This window comes from Apis mellifera, linkage group LG1, assembly GCF_003254395.2.
Source record: "Apis mellifera strain DH4 linkage group LG1, Amel_HAv3.1, whole genome shotgun sequence".
NCBI classification, from domain to species: domain Eukaryota; kingdom Metazoa; phylum Arthropoda; class Insecta; order Hymenoptera; family Apidae; genus Apis; species Apis mellifera.
The window spans coordinates 14,338,656-14,359,628 of record NC_037638.1 but is presented as its reverse complement, the minus strand read 5'-3'; the positions used below and the strand labels follow the sequence as shown (position 1 = coordinate 14,359,628).

Below are 20,973 nucleotides of genomic sequence, written 5' to 3'. Positions count from 1 at the left end.
GGTAAAATACAAACAAGATAGTATCTCACATATCGAAAGAAAAAATACTAAAATGAATACATATATGCATAAATAAATTACAGTATATTATTTTAAATTAAATAAATAATTATAAATATATAAATATTCATAATATTTAATAGATATAAATATTTTTAGTTATATATTTAGCAAAAGAAAAAGATTAAGTATATAAAAATTAAGTATATAACATGTTTTTCATTTTATTAAAAAATCTCTATAATTCATAATTTTTTAATCTATTAAAATCTCCATATTAGTATATTTTACACGTGATAAGAAAAATAATGGATTTGTATATTGTATGAAGTATTACTGCAATAAAAAAATCTTTTTAAAATAAAATAATTAAATTTAACAATGGAAATTAACAAAAACACAATTTTAATAACCGGATTTGGTCCATTTGGTAATCATATTATTAATGCCAGTTGGGAAGCTGTAAAGGAATTAAGTAAATTATGCGCTAATTCAAAAAAGATGAAGGATATTGATGTAATCGTGAAAGAGATTCCAGTTTCATATGAAGACGTTATCACGTATATACCTAAATTTTGGAAAGAATATAAACCTATAGTAAATTTCAATTTATACAGTTATATCTTAAGATTCTATATATAAGTAATTTATTTTTTTGCTTTTGTTTCTTAGGTAGTTTTACATATAGGAGTAAGTTATAAAGCACAATGTTTGACTATAGAATGTTGTGCTCATAGTAATGGTTATTTGAGACCAGATATATTTAATAAATGTCCAGATGAAAGTAATATTAAAACTGAAGTTTTGGAAACTGAAATTAATGTTACACAAATCTGTAATATAATTAATGAAAATTCAAATGAAACAAAATGTCATGCTTGTATTTCATATGATGCAGGAAGATATTTATGCGAATATATATTTTATAAATCTTTACAAATTTCATCTAAAAGAACATTATTTGTTCATGTTCCTGATCTAACTCAATATTCAAGTATACAAAGTGCAAAAGGTTTATTCAATATTTTGTATTGTATAATTAAAAATAATAAATTATAAATAAAACAGAAGTAAAAACAATAAATTTTAAATGTAAATTTAAATAATTTACATATATAATATTTATTTCTAATAAAAAATTAATAAATTTATTTAAAATATCAAAACTATTTTTATAATTTATTATTCATATTCAGTATATTTGAATCTACTTTATTTATTTTAAATTTTTTCAATATTCTAAAATATAAATTGAACAAAATTTGACATTATTTTTTAAAATTTTTATTTTTTTATCCAATAAGACTTATTTTTTTTTAATTTGTCATTAAAAAATTTTTTTCAATAAGAAATGAAATATTTAATAAGAAACATAGATATTAACATATATCTATATAAACAAGATATTTAAAAGTAAAATTTTAATTATATCTAATAGACATAATATTATATATAATTATATATAATAGTTATATAATAGTTATATTATATATAATAATTATATATAATAGACATAATATACAAAAATACACAAATATTTTGTGTAGAATTAATATATACATTAATATATATTATAAATATATTTTTGTTTCATCTATGATCCTCCATGTTGAAATCTAGTACGTGCTGGTGGAATATTATATCTAAGCTCTAGAAATTCTGGTTTTCTAATCAGAGATGCTACATGACCCATTTGAATTGTACAATCAGGGTTTAAATTTGGAGGTAATAATGTACATTCTCGTTCCAAAATGCAAGCCAATCCTTCTAAAAGTTCTACAAATCCCATTGATGCTGCAGCTCTACGTAATCGATTTACCTCCTATACAAAAATATAAATATTATAGATTAAAAAATTAAAAATTCTCCATTCAAGAAGATTATATCTTACCTTATAAAAATTTTGAGTTTTTTCAGGTAATTTTCTTGCATGTCTTAAAATTTTTTGAATATCTGATTGTAATCCAATTTGACGAATCCAAGAAGGTGCATTTTGAGTATAACTTCTTTTTTCATTTGGTCTAACTGGAAAACTAATAATCGCACCTTTAGCTGCATCAATAGGACCTAAATTGCTAAAATTACCTAACCAAGGTACAACATCTAAACCTGGTTCCAAAACTGTTAACATTAAGTTTGACTTCTTTTTTGTATCTGCCCATGAATATATAAAACCATACCATTCGCTATTTAATAAACAAAGAGCTACCATATTTTCAACCTATAAGAAATATTTATTTTATAATTTTCAGGAAAGTAAAAAATTGAATTTATTTAAATGTAACCTTTAAAGCTCCATGTAACAGCACACAAAAGGATGGTACTTTCCCTTCATCTCCATTCTCATCTGTATCTGAATCTTCTTCTAAAGATATTCCTTGCATACTTGAATTTTTTTCTGTAGATAATGGCAATACTAAATGTCTAGATATAGCACTAGGACTACCAACATCTGCTACTGATATAAATCCACAAATTTCTATAGTTTTTGATATCATTAAACCAGATACTAATTCAAAATCAGTCTTCTTAGTATATGCCTAAAATAACAAATAAACATACTTTCATTCATTAAACTTTAATCTAAATTTATTTCTTCATTTATATTTTTATTTACCATAGGTGCTGGTGAAAGAAGTATACGAGAACCTAAATTTCCACATTTCAAATATCCTTGAAAAGATACATAATTAGTTTCTGCTAACTTTTGAAAACAAGCTGTAATTGAATGTTTTGAAATTGGTGTTTCAGGAATTAACACTACACTATCACCACCAGCAAGTTCAACTAATCGTTGGTATAATGGTAAAGCAATATGTAAACCAGCATCTAATAAAAAAATAACATCCAAATAAATAATAAAGTTTAATAATAAAAAAACATTGAAATTAATAAATGCAAAAAATATTTAAACATTATATGATCATATTTTGACATACCTTGCTGTGATGAAATACATACAACACTTAATTTTCCTGGATAAGGAAATGGTAATGGAAATAGATTTATATCTCTTGTTACATTTAAAGAATTCAAAGAGTCAGCTAAAGACATTGGTCCTACACCAGGATTACCATCAGTAATTAACACTACTTGACAGGCAGTAGTATTACCCCATTCTGCCATAATAACATTGTTAACACCATGAAGAGCAGTTTCGATGCAAGTTTTGTCACATTCTTCAATATATTGTAATTTTGAACGTATACTATCATAATCACGAGTGAATGGACAAATAACTTCATATAATGATGAAAAAACAACCTAAATTAGAAAAAAGATAATTTAAGATTAATGAAATAATAATAGTGATTTAAGATTAATGAAATAATAATAGTGATTTAAGATTAATGAAATAATAATAGTGATTTAAGATTAATGAAATAATAATATTATTTATTATTAGAAACAGAAATACTTACTAAAGCGACAAATTCCAACTTTGAATTCGTTTGTAAATAATGTAACAATGCATTTATTCCATGTACAGCTAAATGATGTCTTGTTAATTGTTCATTTTGATTACTTTCACCAGATACGCTTCCTAATATTGGACGTCTCATTGATAAAGATACGTCTAATGCTATAACTGTTGGCATTTTGTTATATTTATTAACAAAAATTTTAGTTAATGATTTACATAATACAATGATTTTTCAAATTTATTTCTTTAAACATTTCTTAGAATATATATAGTACATATTAATTATTATTCGAAAATTTCAGGTTAGAATATCATATATTTTCATATATCTAAGTACAGTTATGTACATATTCCTTCGTAAACATTTCTGAATTTAATCATTTATATACAAATAAATTATATTATTATAATTTTATTTTTTATTTAATATTATTTTTTTCTTATTTTTTTTTAAAGTTTTCTTTAAACATAAATTCATTATTAAAATATCATATAAAAATATAATATAAAATTCATTTAATTAATATTTAAAATTGAAAATTGAAAATAATAAACAAGACAATTAATATAAATAATTATCTTCTAAAAATTATTTCTCTGTATTTATATATATATATATAATATATAACTATTGTTTTTAAAAATAGCATTATGTAATAATTTTATTATAATTAAAGTTACACTTCAAGTTTATAGTTTTATTATAATTAGAGTTTCAAATTAAATATATACAATTTTTTTTGTAGAAATAATCACATTTTGAGTATTATTTTTTTCTTATAATTTTTCCAATCATTTTAATCAACATAGTTGTTTTATAACAAATAAATAAAATTTTTTATTATATTTATATTCGATAAAAAATATATTCTTTATTTTAAAACACATTATTAACAAATAAATTATTATCGTATTATTTATTTTATATATATAAAATATTAATAAGATTTTTTTATATATAATCTTGAGATAAATTTTAAATATGTGTAACTTTCAAATGTGTGCGTCAATGATTGCGTACTACGAGATAAAAAAAAACAAATAATAAACGTTTCATTTTCGATCTATTTATCATATGTACTTGTAATGTTTTCAACAGTTATTCTAAATTTTAGAGTTAATTTTATAATATAGATTGAAATGCATAATACAATTGGAAATCTAAACAACAAACATTTAATGTAAAATGCATCTGTATTTCATTATCTACACAATTATTTCTTTACGTTGTATTCTATCAGTAAATTCGTGGCATTTACGAAATAAACAAATATCTCCCATTATATTTGGTAACTATTTTTTTATATTAAATAATATAATAATAATATATATATTAAATATTAAAATTAATATGATTAGTCTAAAAGTTCCAGGCGATGGCGGTAGTCAAATTGAAGCAAAACTCAACAAAACAAAAGTGGTACATTATTTATGTGAAAAAGTATCTACCGAATATTTTAATATCTGGTTAAATTTAGAATTACTTGTTCCAGTTATTATAGATTGCTGGGTAATTTTTTTTATTTTGTTTTTTATATTTTTCATGATATGTGAGATAAATAAAAATATTTTATTTTAGATTGATAATATGAAATTAATTTATGATAATGTTACAAGAACAACAAGAAATCAAGATGGTGTTGATATACGTATACCAGGCTGGGGTGATCCATTTGTTGTTGAATATTTAGATCCAAGTAAAGCTTCTCCTGGAGTATATTTTAATGATATTGGTAATATGTTAGTTAATGAGCTTGGATATGTTAGAAATCATTCTATACGAGGTGCACCATATGATTTTAGAAAAGCACCTAGTATGTATATATGCATATATATTTACATAATAATTTTATTAAATATTTTTTATAGAATATTATTTTAAATTTATAATTCATAATTGAAAAAATTTTCATTTTTAGATGAAAATGAAATATTTTTTAATAAATTAAAAAATTTAATTGAAGAAACATATAATATAAATAAACAAGTACCTGTGACATTATTAGCACACAGTATGGGTGGACCAATGTCACTTATATTTTTGCAACGTCAATCTCAAAAGTGGAAAGATAAATATATTAATTGTTTAATTACTCTTTCAGCTGTTTGGGGTGGAAGTGTTAAAGCACTTAAAGTTTTTGCAATTGGTATAAAATATTATTGTATAATAATATTAAAATATATAAAAATGTATTTTCATAATTATTTTATAATTATAGGAGATGATTTAGGTGCATATCTTTTACGCCAAAGTATTCTTAAAGATGAACAAATAACTAATCCCAGTTTAGGCTGGTTATTACCATCACGATTATTTTGGAAAGATACAGAAATATTAGTACAATCAGAACAAAAAAACTATACATTATTAACATTACAAGATTATTTAATGTAAGATATAATATATATAGATAATAATTTATATGTAATCATTATTTAATAATATTTAGTAATTATTATTTATTTTATTCGTTATTAATAATATTTATATTTATTCACTTAATCAATGGTTTACTATTAAAAATAATATTTATAGAGATATAAATGTTCCAAATGGTTGGGAATTTAGAAAAGATAATGAAAAATATCAGTTAAATTTTACTGCACCAGAAGTTGAAGTGCATTGTCTATATGGAAGTGGTATAGATACAGTACAAAGGTATTTAATTGTATTTTAACCAGATTAGTAATAAGCTATAAATTTTTTCGGATTTTTTATTATATCTTATATAATATAATATATTTTAAACTATTAGATTATATTATAAATCTGGTACATCAATAGAAGGAATTCCTCAATTAATTCCTGGTGATGGTGATGGTACTGTAAATTTAAGAAGTTTAGAAGGTTGTAAATATTGGCAAGGTAAACAAAAACAAAAAGTTTATTCTCAAGTCTTTCCTAATGTAAATCATATGGACATTCTTAAAAATAATAATGTCTTGAATTATATTAGAACTCTTTTAAAAGTATGATGTTATTCATATTCTCTCATGTATAATTTTTAGTATAATGATCAAATTAAATATTTAAATTTAAATATTTAAATTATAATAAATTGTATAAATATGATAATAATATCTTCTAATAAGAAGTTGCAATTAGAAATAATATTATATCAATTATATATCTTTATAGAATAATATTCTATCAATTATATATATGTATTAATATGTTTTAAAATAGATTATTAATATTTTTTATCTACAGCTATATAAGTACAAAGATATTTTATTTATACATTTTTCATTATTTTATTTATATATTTGAATATTTGAATTTTGCTATTAAATCTATTTAAATTTTTTACATATAAAAATTCTATTTAATAATTATAATTTATTATTAATTTATGAATTTAAAGAACTTATTTTTAACATTCTCTCTATAATAAGAATTTTTTTAGCACATTTTATATCAATATTTCAGGTAAAAATTTATTGAACATATATATTATATGATTTCAATTAATGTTTAAATTTTTTAATGATAATAAATTTTTTAAAATACAAATTGTTTACAAATTTTATTACAATAAAATTTTAATAAAAATTATAAAATAAACAAATATTTATTATTATAATTAAAACTATATAAACATAAAATTATATTTTTTTATTTTATTATTATAGAAAATCAATTCTTTTTATATATATTATATATATTTATATATAATATTTATATATATAATATCATACAAAGAGTTAATATATTCATAATATATCTTTGGGAAAGTTGATTCTAGAAGAGAAAACAAACACAAAAGTTGGTATACAAAAATATCAGTTAAAGATTATTTATTAAATTATAAATAATTTAAATTTGCTTTGATGAAGTGAAAACAGAGCGAAAGAACAATATAGTGAAAATATAATTGTCTCATTTTATTTCAATATTCCTTTTTTTGTCTAATGCAAATTTAATAAATAATTTTTAGCCAATGTTTAAATATAAAATTTGTATTTGTTTTAAAGTCTAAAATCGATTTTTCAAAGATGTTCCACGAATATATTAATAAATAAGAATTATTCATCTATTAAATTTATTTTTTAATAACTCATTTATAAACAGTTCATAAACAATTTTTTATTTTTGAAAAAAAATAGATACTCTTTTGAACTATATTTTTTAAATATATATTAATTTTTATCTATTGAATTATATACATTCTATAAATTTCATCGAAATCGGTTAATATTGTTATAAACTACAAACATTAAAAGTAATGAAAATGAATTTTTCATAACTAATTTTTCATATCTAAAATTTAAAGATTTTTATATTTCTTGGTATCTTGATATATGATTATGCCTCAACCTATTTCAACAAAATTTGTATATATAATAAATATATAAATATATGTTGTATTTTACTAACTAAAATAATACAAAGTTTTTAAATTTTTATTAAAGATTCGGATGAAAAAGTTGAAAAATGAAAAAAAAATGTTTTTTCAAAAATTTTTTATATCAATTAAACATCATCTAATAAACTAGATTCATTTAACTCTTTGAAAAAATTCAAATCATTAAGTCCAATTTTAAAAAAGTTATCATTTTTTTAAAGAGCATATCAATATTTTTTTAATTAATTTAATTGTATATATTACATAAATTTGCAATATATTGTAAAAAAAAATTAATTTAAACAACAAATATATCTTTCACGTTAAAAATTTTTTTTAATGTTTCAAAATATACACATTATAGATATTTTTATTTTGCAAGCATATTTGTATGCTTCCTCTTACTCACATTCGCCTACCTTGAAAAGTCTTTGTTTACACTTATTTTTGACAGTAAATAGATGTGCACAAAATGTTCATGTCAACTTTAAAGAACACAGCATAAAGGCAGCATAGGAATGTTCAAAATGCTCCTTATAATACATACAGAAATAAATTCATTTAATCGCTGATTTATAACAATATCAACGATTTTATAATATTATTATTTCACTATATTTGTGTGCCCAACAATTTGTTTTATTATTTACCAAGCTAATGGTATATAAATAAAATGGAATTTTGCTTATAGGACACATAAATCAATCTATTATTAAAATAGATTAAATTTATTTAATGTCAGTTAAGGCCAGATGAAGATCTTAAAAAGGCATATAATCCTAAGGCCAAAATTGTTACTACTGTGATTGTTTTGTAGCTTCTGATACGGTACGGTATCCTTGGTACTAATTGCACAATTCTAAGTTGACGTTGTTTTTCTCTCTCTTGACGACTTGCTTCTGCTTTTGCTTTCCATTCTTGTTCTTTAGATTTTCGTTTTTGATCATATTCTCTAACATCATTATTTATAGATTCAGGAGGATATTGGCGATATAAATTTTTAGCTTCAACAAGTAGTTTTTCAAAAGGTAAATCATCGGGCAACTATAAATAAAAAGTATTTTAATATTAAATGAATAATATAACAATTTTATTTCATTCATATTATCATTCATATTAAACATTACTTACAGTACATAAAACTTTATGTGTATGACCCATATCTGGTGTAGTATTAAAAATTTCTGTTGCTCTATGTGCTACAATCACAGTACTTAGATAAAGAGGCATTAATGGTGGACTGCCAAGAAAATAATCAAATAATCTATGTAGCAGCTTTCTATTTTCCGCATATTTGTGCGCATACCATGTTGTATATTCAGCCAATGCAAAATGTGGAAATAATTCTACACTATAATAAAAAGATAGATTCAATAGACAATTTACCTATAAATAATTATATAAAATATATATTTATTATACAAACTTTTCCAAATGTTCTAATAAAGTGGGATGTACTCTTTCTAAAAGTGCAAATATATAAAATAATTCTTGATTTACTTTTTCCATTGTCTTCTCCATAAATCTTTCAAGAAATTCTAAAGAAATGCTCTCAAGTACATGCAAACCTTTTTCTAAGCCCATGACGAGAAGAACAGTTGCTGCTATATCATTATAACCCTGGTAATAACTAAGTACGTATTATTTTATTTTGTATTATTAATATATATGTGTTTACAGCAAATGTTTCAAAAATTATAATAAAATAAATAAATTGCATAATATATTAAATGTATATAATACTAACTTTAGCATAGAATGTTTATGAAGAACCCAACACATTATTTGAGTCAACTGTTCATGGAAATCATCTATTTCATGTTGTGTAGCATTTTGTGAGATATGACTTCCACTACGTGCAACATCCTTCAATATTTGTTGATAGACCTCATTTGGTATATGATTATGTATAGTTTCTAATCCAGTTATAGAAAAATTATTTTCTTCTGAGAGTCGCAATAGTTTTGGCCATAGAATCCTTCGTATCTCATCTACAAATAATCTTTATGACTTCAAGATTTAATTATGAAGTATAAAATCATTTTCAATAAGAAACCTATAATTTTATGTTTTATTATTTTAACTAAAATTGTACAAATTTTCACTTAATGAAGGTATAAAAACAAATTACACTATATTATCCATATAAAGATTTCTTCTTTATAATAATACATGATCATATTAATGAAATACCATGAACTAAACCCTCACTGCTGCAACCGAGTAGTTTGAGTTCTCCTAATGTCAAATTTGGATTAACGATGCTTCCTCGAATAACGCTTATCTTGATCCGTTCTGTATTAGTCAATATGTCTGTATCATCAAAATTATATTCTAATGAACTGTTATCGTCTTCATGATTCAACACTCCGTTTTGTTTACCTGACGAACTAAAGTTTGCGATGTCAGGTATTCGTGGTATAATATCATCGTACCATGCTTTTGTAGAATCTGACATTCTTACGAGAGGTATATTATTTTTGGAATCGGAAGTTTCTTCTTCCTTTGATACGAGATTTATGGTTTCGATTACATTTCTTCGTCTAAGTTTTAGGTTATGGTTTTCAATAGGAATTGACATTTCCGTAAACGTTTCTGGAACACTAGAATCCAAAGATATTTCGTCTTCTTTGTGTTCCATGTTACTCGACGAAACAAATTTATACGAAAAATTTTTCAAAATATTTCATTGTACAAAAAATTTACTGAAAACTCCCGGAACATCTGACAGAACAATGACAGTCTGTCAAGAAACATACATTGATCACCGTCACTAATTCGTAAAAGAATTCAATTGCTTATCAACTGAAATTGAATAGACATTGACGTGGCTTGTCGTTTTCTTTGCTTTCATACACCACAGAAAAGATATAAAATAGATATGTTACGCAGTTTGGGGCCTTAGAAGGCCCCTTATCATTTTAATTGTTTCTAATATCATTTATACAATGATTTAATACAAAATAATATTATAATCCAAATAAAACATAAACGCAGACTTGTTTATGATTACAAGGAAAATCAAAACAAACCTAACATTACATATAACGAATGTCAATAAGTACAAAATTCCATACGTTATGTTTACAATTATAAAATATTACAATTATAAAAAATTTATATTTTACTATATACTTTCATATAATTATTATTATATATTATAGTTTATTTTAATTTTGATTGTTATTTACTGTACACAGACAAATATAGATAAATTATTATATGTATATATATATATATATATATATATATATATATATATATATATATATATAATCATATTTTAAATCAATAATATTAAAACTAACACAAAATATTTTTAAATTTAACATATACGATATAAATTTTTATCGAGTGATAGGTCTATATTACATCTAATTGTGATGTAACTTGATGTTCGTTTATGTCGCTTCAGTCGTTGTTGAATAGTATTGTAAGTATAATTGAAGATCACGTTACGATTTATTGCAGTAAAAAAATATATTGTGAAATTAATATTTTTGCTTGGAAGGTTATAATTAGAATTAAATAATTAAAATGGCCAATGCTCTGTACAATTTCATTTTTAAAAGATCCTCTACATTTACCATAGCTATTATAGCTAGCAGCTTTTTCTTTGAACGAGCATTTGATCTAATTTCGAATGAAATGTTCGAACAGATTAATAAAGGGGTATGTATTTATATAAAAATTGTTCAATATTATAAACATATATTTAAAAATGCATGTTAATTCTTTATATGATAAATTGCATAAAAAAATAGTTATTTGATTTGTCATTTTTTATATTGCACATGTGTTAATTTTATATTTAAAATATATTTTATATTTTTAAAAATTTAATAATATATTGTTTAGTATTATAATATTAAAATGATATAATTTAAACATGATTTAATATTTATTTTTTATACTTATAATATTATATGAAGTTTTATTAATCTTAATAGAAAGTATTATATAATATCTTATTTGTTAGATTTTATAATAATAAAAAAAAATAATTTTTTAAAAATATTCATTTGTAATTTTTGTTTCAGAAACTTTGGAAAGATATTAAGGATCAATATGAAAACAAGTAATGAAAAATATTAATTGTATTATATTAGATATATATATATTACATAGGTATGATATATTCCCATAATTGTACAAATAAACAATTTATTCAATGTGACAAAATATGTTTTTAAATAATATTATAATATTATTTAATTTAAATAATATTTTAAATTTTATTTGTTAATATTTAATAATAGAAAAAATTACAGTAATTTATGTTGTTGATATATTTTAAATATAATAAAATTTTATAAGAAATTATAATTATAAGAAAGAAAAAAGTTTAAATTTCACAATATTAATATTATTATTATTATAATATTATAATATTTATTATAATATTTATAATATATTATCATAATATTATTTAAATAATCATTAAAATAGTTAAATGAAATGATGAGAAGGTAATATTGTTGCAGACATTAAATCAATAATCATAAAAATTTGTTAATTTTATTATTATTTCCTGTTGAAACTAATTTTATAAATCATTCTGAAAGAATAAAATTTTCAGTTTCATTAAATAATATTCTTTTTCATTTATTTTTAATTTAACATTTTATAATATATTTATTAAATATTAAGTGCACTTTTGAAAATATTTTAGTTAAGTTTTCATTAAATAAAAATATATTGTCTCCAATATTCAAATATTATAAGATTAATTTTAACATTAATTTTTAATTCTTGTAATATAATTCTAATAATATATATATATATATATATATATATATATATATATATATATATATATATATATATATTATAAACTTTATTATTGTGATACATTAAATTAAAATTATTTTCAACATTAAATTTTAGAAAATTGACATATTTTATTATATCTTTTTTTTAAATTAAAATTTTTTTAAAATTATAAAAATTATAAAGATGATAATTATATTTTTATATAATATTTAATATAAAATAATATAAATTTTTTTCTCTGAGACTTGTATCTATTACTATTTTACTATTCCAAAAAAAAACTAATAATACAATTGCATTTATTTCAATTTGTGGCTGTGAGTTCTTAACCTTATCAAATATAAAATTTCTAAAATGTATGCTTAAGTAGAAAATATACATATATCAATAAATAGATTAGTACTTCATAAAATATATATTTCAATATTAGGATATAAAAATTATCATTTCATATTTGTTTTATTGAATCATTTTAATCAATTTTAAAATAAATGACTAAAAATAAAAAACAGATGTATATTAGATATAAAATTATGTATTTATAATAACATAACAAAAGAGATCATATTATGTATTATCTATTAAATTAATTCATTGATTTAATGAGTGATATTTTGCAATTTTGAGATTCTATATATATATGTTCTTTTTGATTTATTATTTAATTTTTATTTATCTTTAATTTCTGCATTATTTGGATTAAAAATCTTGTATAATCAAAGTTATTATTTATTATGGTGTGTATATTTTTTTATAATGTATTCTTTCAATATCATACTATTAAAATTGCTGTAAGCAATTCTTTCTAGCTTACAATTTTGAACAAAGAATATAAAAATGAAAATCTAATTTATCTAAATTTAAATCATCACATATGAGCATTAAAACAATTTTGACAATGATAATGAAAAATGCAAATAGTTTTTACATTTTACATTATAGAAAAAAGAATTATGTACAATAAATATATAATTTATGTTTTAGTTTATGTCAATGTTAATTTGCATTTTTATCTTATCTATGAAAAATATATATTAAAAATATTTCAATTTTTGGTATCTAAATTTGAAGTTTGTTTGAAAGATTAAATTTAAAAATATTAATATTAATTATATTAATTATATTAATATTAATATTTTATATTAATACTATTATAACTCTTATTTTGTTTATTATGAAAGATAAAAGTTCATTGTCATTATTATAAATTATAAAAAAAAATATAATAATATTATGAGATTTAAAATATAATAATATAAGAAAAAGTTAGGTATAATTTTTATTAAGTATGTCTAGAAAAGAAATTTCAATATGGCATACAGCAATTAAATACCAATTAAATGCATAATAACAATACATTAAATGTAAAAAAAAAAAATATATTTTATCAAGTACTTTTAGTACAAAACTATTTACGCAATATTTTAAAAATATACTTTAAATAATAATATTTAAAATTTTGGTCAAAATATGGAAAAAAATTAATTTGCATACAATAATAATAATTAAATCACGATATTTGATACTTATATTAAATTAGCATTTTGGTTGAAAATTATTTTTATATCTCATTATTTACAAATAAAAGAGGTTAACTTGTTTTTGATTCTTAATTTTAAATTTAGATAGTAAATATTGATTCTTACTAATAATTTATTTTTATTTTATTTTTACATTATCCATTGTGTCTAGAGGATTCATAATTTTGCCAATATAAATAATTGTTCCAATGGATTCATCTTCAATATAAAATAAAAATGGATGATTAGCATGAAATGTTTCATCCTGGTTTTTATTTCCAATTTCAATTTCTAAAAATATTAAAGATTATATATGTTCCGTATATTTATAAATAAATAAAAAAAAATAATTATATAGAAAGTGATACATATTTTTTGATGATTTGATTATATCTGCTACTTCTCTGATTTCGATGAAATATTGTACAAATCAACAATCAAATTTTAAATCATTTTTTTCTTCGCATTTCATCATCGCTCAAATTTAGTTTTCAAAATATTTGCAAAAAAAGAGTATTATTATATAGAATTTTTTTTATATGTATCTTTGTATGTATAAATCTGTCATTATTATTTCTATAAATAATATTGTTTTATATATTGTTTTTATAACATCGTAGCAACAATTCAAAATATATAATGATCAAAGACTGGTCAAAAAACTTCTTTATAATATATTTAAAATATCTTAAATCTAATGCCAAGCTTGGACATTATTTTGAATCCATGAAATGCAAAAATAATAATATAAAATAATTTCTTTGGACAATTAAAATTAAAATGCTATTAAAAATGATATTGAGATTCATCATAATTTCGATCATCTAAGGATTATTTTATATTTTATTTTTATGTTTTGCGAATCTAAAGAAATCTAATATTCGATATTGGATTTGAGATATTTTTAATTTCACAGTTCAATTCATGAGAAATTAGATTTTTAATTCATTCATTATACATCTTATACATCTTAATTGTCATCATGTATTTATTTTATATAAAGATTTATATAGAGAAGAAATAGCGATCATATATTTATGTAGCAGTAGATATATTAATATAAGAGGAATTCTATGTAATAGCAATCTTTTTTACAAATATCTCGAAAACTAAAATTGAACAGCGATAATATTTATAATTAAATATCGATAATTATTGTGATATTTTAATATGTTAAAACAATTTTTTCTTTTATATAATCATGTTATAATTTTAATATTTGCCAAAAAAAATTATTGTTTATATTAATAGCAGAAAAGAAGCAATCGCATACTTCGCATATACTGTCATGGATGCATATGTATAAATGAAATTTTATGAAATAGTAGCAATATTTTTTTTCAAATATCTCGAAAACTATGAGAAATAGTTATATGTAAGAGAAATATTGTTTAAAATTTCGATTTCTATAACATATTTAAAAATCATTGAAATCAGTAAGATATGTCTCTTTTTATATAATCTTGAAAAACAATTCTAAATATAGATAGGATAATAAGAAGAAAAAATTTACCAGTAGCCACATAAGCTGTAGTTCCATTTTCGTTTATTTCGATTCCAGCTTTTTGTAAAATATTCGAAACCTTAAGACGTTTTGAAGTTCGTTTGGTTTGAGCTATACCAGTTAATGTTGCAGTATCATCAAAAATATCGCAAATACCAAGCTAATAAAAAATAATATATAAAAAATAAGAGACTAAACGCAAATTAATAGAAATAAAGTGATAAAAAAATGAATGATAAGTACTTCACGTAGAATGGATTCTAAGTGGCTAGAAAAGTCAAATTTAAATTTAGGAATTAAGACGTCCACAGATAAATCTTGCATCAGCCACATGTATCGTGTTAATACAAAAGGATTAATTTTATCAATGAGTTCATCAATTCCATTTATTATGCGTGGTAATAACAAATATATAGCGAACTGTCCCTAAAATAAGATAAAATAAAAAAAAGAAAAAAAGAGAATAATAGATTATATACATCATATGGAATTCTTAAAATTTTGGCGTCCAAATCAGAAGATTCGACATAGTAAAATCGTCCATAAGCATGCATAATAGATGTGTCTACAGTTCGATTATCAATTAAATAAAATTTGCCATTTCTTGTATTTTCTGGAGAAAAATATTTGCCACGCCACAATCCTTTGAAAAAAAGAGTATTCACAATCAACATCAAAGAATTTTTCACACTATTATCTGAAAAAAAGAAAAAATTTATTTGATTACATATAGTTTATATAATATAGTGCAATATTCGAGCATTTTTTAAAACGGAATAATGTTTGAATAATTATGTAGAAAAAATTTCTTCGTTAAATTTCAATGATATGTTATAAAAAACAAAATTTTGAACAATTTCTTTTTATGCATATAACTATCACTAGCTTGAGTTTTCGAAATATATGAAAAAAGATTGTTACATAGAGTTTCTATATATTCATATGTTCTATATGTTCATAGCTGTATACGATTTATGTTAATATAATTACATGATAATAAGATCAAATAAGATCTAGAACAAATGAAAAGTTAAAACTTTAAAAGTACTTTCTCATAGATTATAATGAAATAAATTAAAAAAATCTTAAATCAAATACCGAATAAGTATTCCGCGGATCTGAAAGAATGTTCAAATTTGGATTTAAAACATTTTAAACTTACTATTTTGACATAATTTTTTGACTGATGTATCGATACTCATGTATTTTGAATGTCAATGTATTTATAAAAAAAATAGATAAACAATAGATAGTCGTAGATTTATGGAGTTTTATATATATACATATATGTACAAAAGAATTTTATGTAATGATAGCGAATAGTTTATATTTAAATAATTATTAATATTTTTTTTGTAAATATCTTGGAAATTAAAATTGAATGATAATTATATGCATAGAAAAAAGATTCATAGACAATTCATAAATATAGAAAGTTCAAAATATTAATATTTTTCAAATTACTTAACTTTCTTAAAATTGGATCAAACGATTTGAATTTTTTTGATATGTTAGAAAAATTAGTTATATAATTAAATAAAATAATACTAAATAATGTACATTTTTTAAAATAATTATTACTTGGAATCGTGATAAAAAAATAAAAGTCATAATTTTTAATTTTTTATCTAAGCCTACAATGAAATTTAAAACATGCCTTTTATAAATTTAAATTATATACATATATAAACTTTTACAGAAATCTATTGACGAATAAAAAGTTACAAGTATTAAATATATTACAGAATTATATACAATTGTATTTATTATTGTATATATTATAAAAAAATTATACAAAAAAAATTGCAAATTTGAACTTTTTCGATTATTTTTCGATTATTTATTGCAATATTAATCGATTTTGATGAAATTTTAATGAATTTTGTACGTATAACTTATTGAAATTTAGACGTTTTAAATCTTCGTTATAGATTCAAAAATCGATTTTTATTTTTTTTTTTTTTTTTTTCAAAATTTTAATCTATTATATATATAACATTTTTTTTTATATATTATCTGTGTAAAGATTAGCAAATTGATCCTTCTAACATTTCAAAAAAATGTAAATCGTTTGATTCAATTTTAAAAAAATTTTAAAAAATTATAATTTTAAAAAGTATATAAATACTTTTGTCATTATAGTTATATTATTATAGTTTAATTCTTACCATCTTCTATTATTCGATCAATATTAGCATTAGTAATATTATTGACCCAGTTATTAATCGCCTTAACTAATGGCTGTGCATTAGATAAATTCGCAATGATCACATCGGTGTTATAAAAGAATTTTACATTGGCTTCATATTGTTGTCTAACCAAAATATTCGAATCAATATAAATTCGCGTACCGATATTCAAAGTGTATGCTGTAAAATTAGTCTGAGAAGATACATGGAATATCAGATTTGATAGAAAAAACATTTATTTTTGTATTTATTTTTTCATGTTTCTTAGCTTTGATTTTTATCATGATTATATACAATCAAAATTATAAGAAATTTACCTGAAGTGATTGCAAAATATTAGAAAACTTTTTTCGTGTAGCATTTCGAGTAGCGGGTAATTGCAATATATTAGCAAGTTCATATGCAGTTTCACCTTGAGCTCCTTCGTATAGTAATACTAATGCAATTTTTAAAGATATCGGCGAAATAATAACGTTTTTAGAATATTTCTTGCTTATACTCTAATGCAAATAGAATGCCAGAATAAAAATATATATATATATATAGTATTTATATTATAAAATTGGTATAATTAAAACTTCATATACATTACTTTGAAAAATGTCCAATCAAAAATATCGAAACGTTCTCCTTGATAAGGTACAAAATCATTATTGGTTTTATTATGGTTAATAATTTCATGATTAATATTCCTAGTCACATTTGTATCGAAAATAGATTGCGATTTATTATTCATTATCTCCGATTTACATTGTTTTAATGTAAGAATTATTATATATGTAACTATTAGATAACCTGAAATTAAATAATATAGTCATAAATAATAATAATCACAACTCAGAAATATAATCATTTATTCATGATCGAATCAAGAAAAAGAAAATTTTATCTTGAATAATCGTAAAAAATATTAGAATGAAAAGTGTATTTTCTTGTTGTTCTATATTTTTTATACAGAAAAATTTATATGCTTACAAAATTGCTTTTAATAATTACATAATTAGCAGTTTTTTTCAATTTTAGCTATTTCATTTCAATTTTTTTTTTAAAAATGTTGGTATTATTACATTGATCATCATTTATCAATAGTTCATATAAACATATGGTGGCAATAATCAATATTGTAAACTAATATTATAATATTATAATATTATAACATTATATATTTATTCAAATATATATATAAACGAACTTATAAAAATAAAATATAAAGAATAAAATACAATTTTATATATAATCCTTAAACAATCAAAAATACAATAATCAAAGTTATAATGATAAATATTAATCAAATTAATATTACTATATAATTTCAATCATTATATTTTTATTGAATAATTATTTTATATTTTATTTTTGTAAATTCACTATAGAGAGATGTTAAATATAATGTAAGTAATTTATCTGCTATAGTCAGATTGGTTACTGGCTGCCTTAATGTATTTATATAAACAGTTGATAAATAATAGTTATACTGACACATATGTTATCTCAGCCATACAAGAATTTAATATAATAGTATCAAAAGTTTTTAACGAATATTTTGAAAATTAAAATCGTTTGCTTATTATATGTACAAGAAAAAATTGATCAAAATATTTATTTCTTTTATCATATATTTTGTAATATATTAAAGTCATAAAAATTCATGAAGCAACATCGATAAGTTCACTTTGGCATTTTTAAAAAAAAAAATGACAAAAAACATTTTTCGAACTCATTTTAATTTTTTGATCTAATGATAAAATAATATTTAAAAAAAAAATTAAAGCAAAATAGTCAAAATTGGAAAAATATTGCTAAATTAATACTAAATTAATACTAAAATTGCACAATTAATACTTTTATTATTAAATAAATTTTTCTTACCTAATATTTCAACGATGTATTTCATGATTTATATATATATATGTATGTGTATGTATAAAATTTAAATGGATATATAGAAAAAAACAGTGAATTAAGACAAGTACATGAATAGCTCTTCTATTACGTGTTGATTGATCCAGTATTCAGTAGATAAATAAATTCATTTAATAAAAAACCGATCAGTCAACATATTTAATCATTTATCTATATATATGTAATTACTCTATTATTTAATCAGAAGTTTTAACAAAATTATATAAAATCATAATATATTTTTTTCTTTCTTTTTTTTTGCTAATTGAAACATTTTTTGCTTATTAATTAAAATTCGAATTATTCAGAAAAAAAAAAGCTTGCAAATAAATTTTGCGTAAATTTGCATAATAATAAAATTGGATTATGAATTATAACAATATTTATATTATTATTATATCAATTTAATAGAAATCAATTGAAACAAAATACACTAAAAATATTATTTATTTATTATTTTATTTTTTTATTTTATTTCAATTTTTAAATAATTTATTTTTTTTTTAATTAATAATTTGAGTGAAATAAATTTATAAGACTGATGATTATGATCTTTTAAGATATGGATTATTAATATGTTTAAATTTTTAATTGGTTTCTTGATTTTTTCTTGTATTGTTTTTGTATTTTCTATTCTGTGCTGCATACTTATCAAAAGCTTTCAAAATTAAAAATAATCATGTTCATAGTTATATAAATTCGAATTAATTTTATTTTTTAATTTGCAAAAGAAGATTTAAATAAAAAATTAATTTTTTTCGATCAAAATAATAACATAAAAATAGCTTCTTATCTGCCTCTTCACACAAGATCAAAATTAAGGAAATTAATCATATAAATTGATACAAACATAAATTATAATTATAAAAATATTATTTAAAAAAATTATAAGAAAAAAATTGTAAAATGAACTCTAATTTGAATTGTGTATTATATTAAAATTTCATTAGAAAATAGTATATAAATAAATAATAATAGTATAATAGTAGCAAATTTATTACAATTTTAATAATTGAAAAAGAATTTATATTTTATGATAGTGTTTTGATAAAAATAATTTTCATATCCTATTTAAATAATGATTATTATAATTTTATTATTATACTTTAAATAAATTAAATAAAAATATTCATTAGTGATTCTTTGATTTTTTGAAATAACAGTGAATAAAAAACTGTTGTTAATCAATTTGAGATATTATAAACATGAATTATTTGATTTTTCACATTAATAATTCTATTTATTGATAATTTTTTCTTTTTTTGATATAATTATCTGTAATAATTTTGATAATTTATTTTATAATTAATGAATG

The 20,973-nt window shown here is 20.2% G+C and overlaps 6 protein-coding genes across 11 annotated transcripts; 3 read left to right on the top strand and 3 right to left on the bottom strand.

The window, feature by feature from the left end:
* The first annotated feature begins 295 nt into the window (after nucleotides 1-295).
* LOC726220 (pyroglutamyl-peptidase 1) lies at nucleotides 296-1,082 on the top strand. The gene is made up of 2 exons (XM_001121977.5): nucleotides 296-597; nucleotides 673-1,082. The coding sequence occupies exons 1-2, from the start codon at nucleotides 382-384 to the stop codon at nucleotides 1,057-1,059; spliced, it is 603 nt and encodes a 200-aa protein (XP_001121977.2). The 5' UTR covers nucleotides 296-381; the 3' UTR covers nucleotides 1,060-1,082.
* A 483-nt stretch (nucleotides 1,083-1,565) lies between these two features.
* On the bottom strand, nucleotides 1,566-3,774 carry LOC552065 (integrator complex subunit 14). The gene is made up of 6 exons (XM_006570609.2): nucleotides 3,423-3,774; nucleotides 2,940-3,264; nucleotides 2,618-2,829; nucleotides 2,286-2,540; nucleotides 1,892-2,221; nucleotides 1,566-1,822 (listed from the first exon to the last, which is right to left on the bottom strand). Exons 1-6 carry the CDS (start codon nucleotides 3,597-3,599, stop codon nucleotides 1,595-1,597), a joined length of 1,527 nt encoding a protein of 508 aa, XP_006570672.1. The 5' UTR covers nucleotides 3,600-3,774; the 3' UTR covers nucleotides 1,566-1,594.
* A 640-nt stretch (nucleotides 3,775-4,414) lies between these two features.
* On the top strand, nucleotides 4,415-6,633 carry LOC552091 (group XV phospholipase A2). 2 transcript variants are annotated; one of them, XM_006570610.3, is made up of 8 exons: nucleotides 4,415-4,713; nucleotides 4,792-4,934; nucleotides 5,004-5,238; nucleotides 5,344-5,436; nucleotides 5,527-5,571; nucleotides 5,644-5,815; nucleotides 5,961-6,083; nucleotides 6,181-6,633. In XM_006570610.3, the coding sequence occupies exons 1-8, from the start codon at nucleotides 4,611-4,613 to the stop codon at nucleotides 6,398-6,400; spliced, it is 1,134 nt and encodes a 377-aa protein (XP_006570673.1). In that variant the 5' UTR covers nucleotides 4,415-4,610; the 3' UTR covers nucleotides 6,401-6,633. The 2 variants fall into 2 exon arrangements, with proteins under 2 accessions (XP_006570673.1, XP_624472.3); XM_624469.6 differs by having other exon boundaries at nucleotides 4,416-4,713; nucleotides 5,344-5,571.
* Nucleotides 6,634-8,082: 1,449 nt separating this feature from the next.
* Nucleotides 8,083-10,848, bottom strand: LOC100578721 (TBC1 domain family member 20). 2 transcript variants are annotated; one of them, XM_003251544.4, is made up of 6 exons: nucleotides 10,153-10,848; nucleotides 9,964-10,083; nucleotides 9,518-9,761; nucleotides 9,197-9,400; nucleotides 8,902-9,121; nucleotides 8,083-8,814 (listed from the first exon to the last, which is right to left on the bottom strand). In XM_003251544.4, exons 1-6 carry the CDS (start codon nucleotides 10,409-10,411, stop codon nucleotides 8,509-8,511), a joined length of 1,353 nt encoding a protein of 450 aa, XP_003251592.1. In that variant the 5' UTR covers nucleotides 10,412-10,848; the 3' UTR covers nucleotides 8,083-8,508. The 2 variants fall into 2 exon arrangements, with proteins under 2 accessions (XP_003251592.1, XP_006570674.1); XM_006570611.3 differs by having other exon boundaries at nucleotides 9,964-10,848.
* Nucleotides 10,849-11,065: 217 nt separating this feature from the next.
* On the top strand, nucleotides 11,066-12,278 carry LOC100578782 (cytochrome b-c1 complex subunit 9). 2 transcript variants are annotated; one of them, XM_006570612.3, is made up of 3 exons: nucleotides 11,066-11,203; nucleotides 11,282-11,442; nucleotides 11,811-12,278. In XM_006570612.3, the coding sequence occupies exons 2-3, from the start codon at nucleotides 11,308-11,310 to the stop codon at nucleotides 11,850-11,852; spliced, it is 177 nt and encodes a 58-aa protein (XP_006570675.1). In that variant the 5' UTR covers nucleotides 11,066-11,203; nucleotides 11,282-11,307; the 3' UTR covers nucleotides 11,853-12,278. The 2 variants fall into 2 exon arrangements, with proteins under 2 accessions (XP_006570675.1, XP_003251593.1); XM_003251545.4 differs by having other exon boundaries at nucleotides 11,170-11,442.
* Nucleotides 12,279-14,176: 1,898 nt separating this feature from the next.
* On the bottom strand, nucleotides 14,177-19,791 carry LOC726320 (serine protease inhibitor 27A). Of its 3 annotated transcripts, none has more exons than XM_001122067.5 (8): nucleotides 19,626-19,789; nucleotides 18,349-18,551; nucleotides 18,074-18,256; nucleotides 17,736-17,949; nucleotides 16,047-16,264; nucleotides 15,811-15,993; nucleotides 15,577-15,727; nucleotides 14,177-14,354 (listed from the first exon to the last, which is right to left on the bottom strand). In XM_001122067.5, exons 1-8 carry the CDS (start codon nucleotides 19,648-19,650, stop codon nucleotides 14,203-14,205), a joined length of 1,329 nt encoding a protein of 442 aa, XP_001122067.3. In that variant the 5' UTR covers nucleotides 19,651-19,789; the 3' UTR covers nucleotides 14,177-14,202. The 3 variants fall into 3 exon arrangements, with proteins under 3 accessions (XP_001122067.3, XP_016773435.2, XP_026300858.1); XM_016917946.2 differs by lacking the exon at nucleotides 19,626-19,789 and adding an exon at nucleotides 19,236-19,254; XM_026445073.1 differs by lacking the exon at nucleotides 14,177-14,354 and adding an exon at nucleotides 15,405-15,469 and having other exon boundaries at nucleotides 19,626-19,791.
* Nucleotides 19,792-20,973: the final 1,182 nt, after the last annotated feature.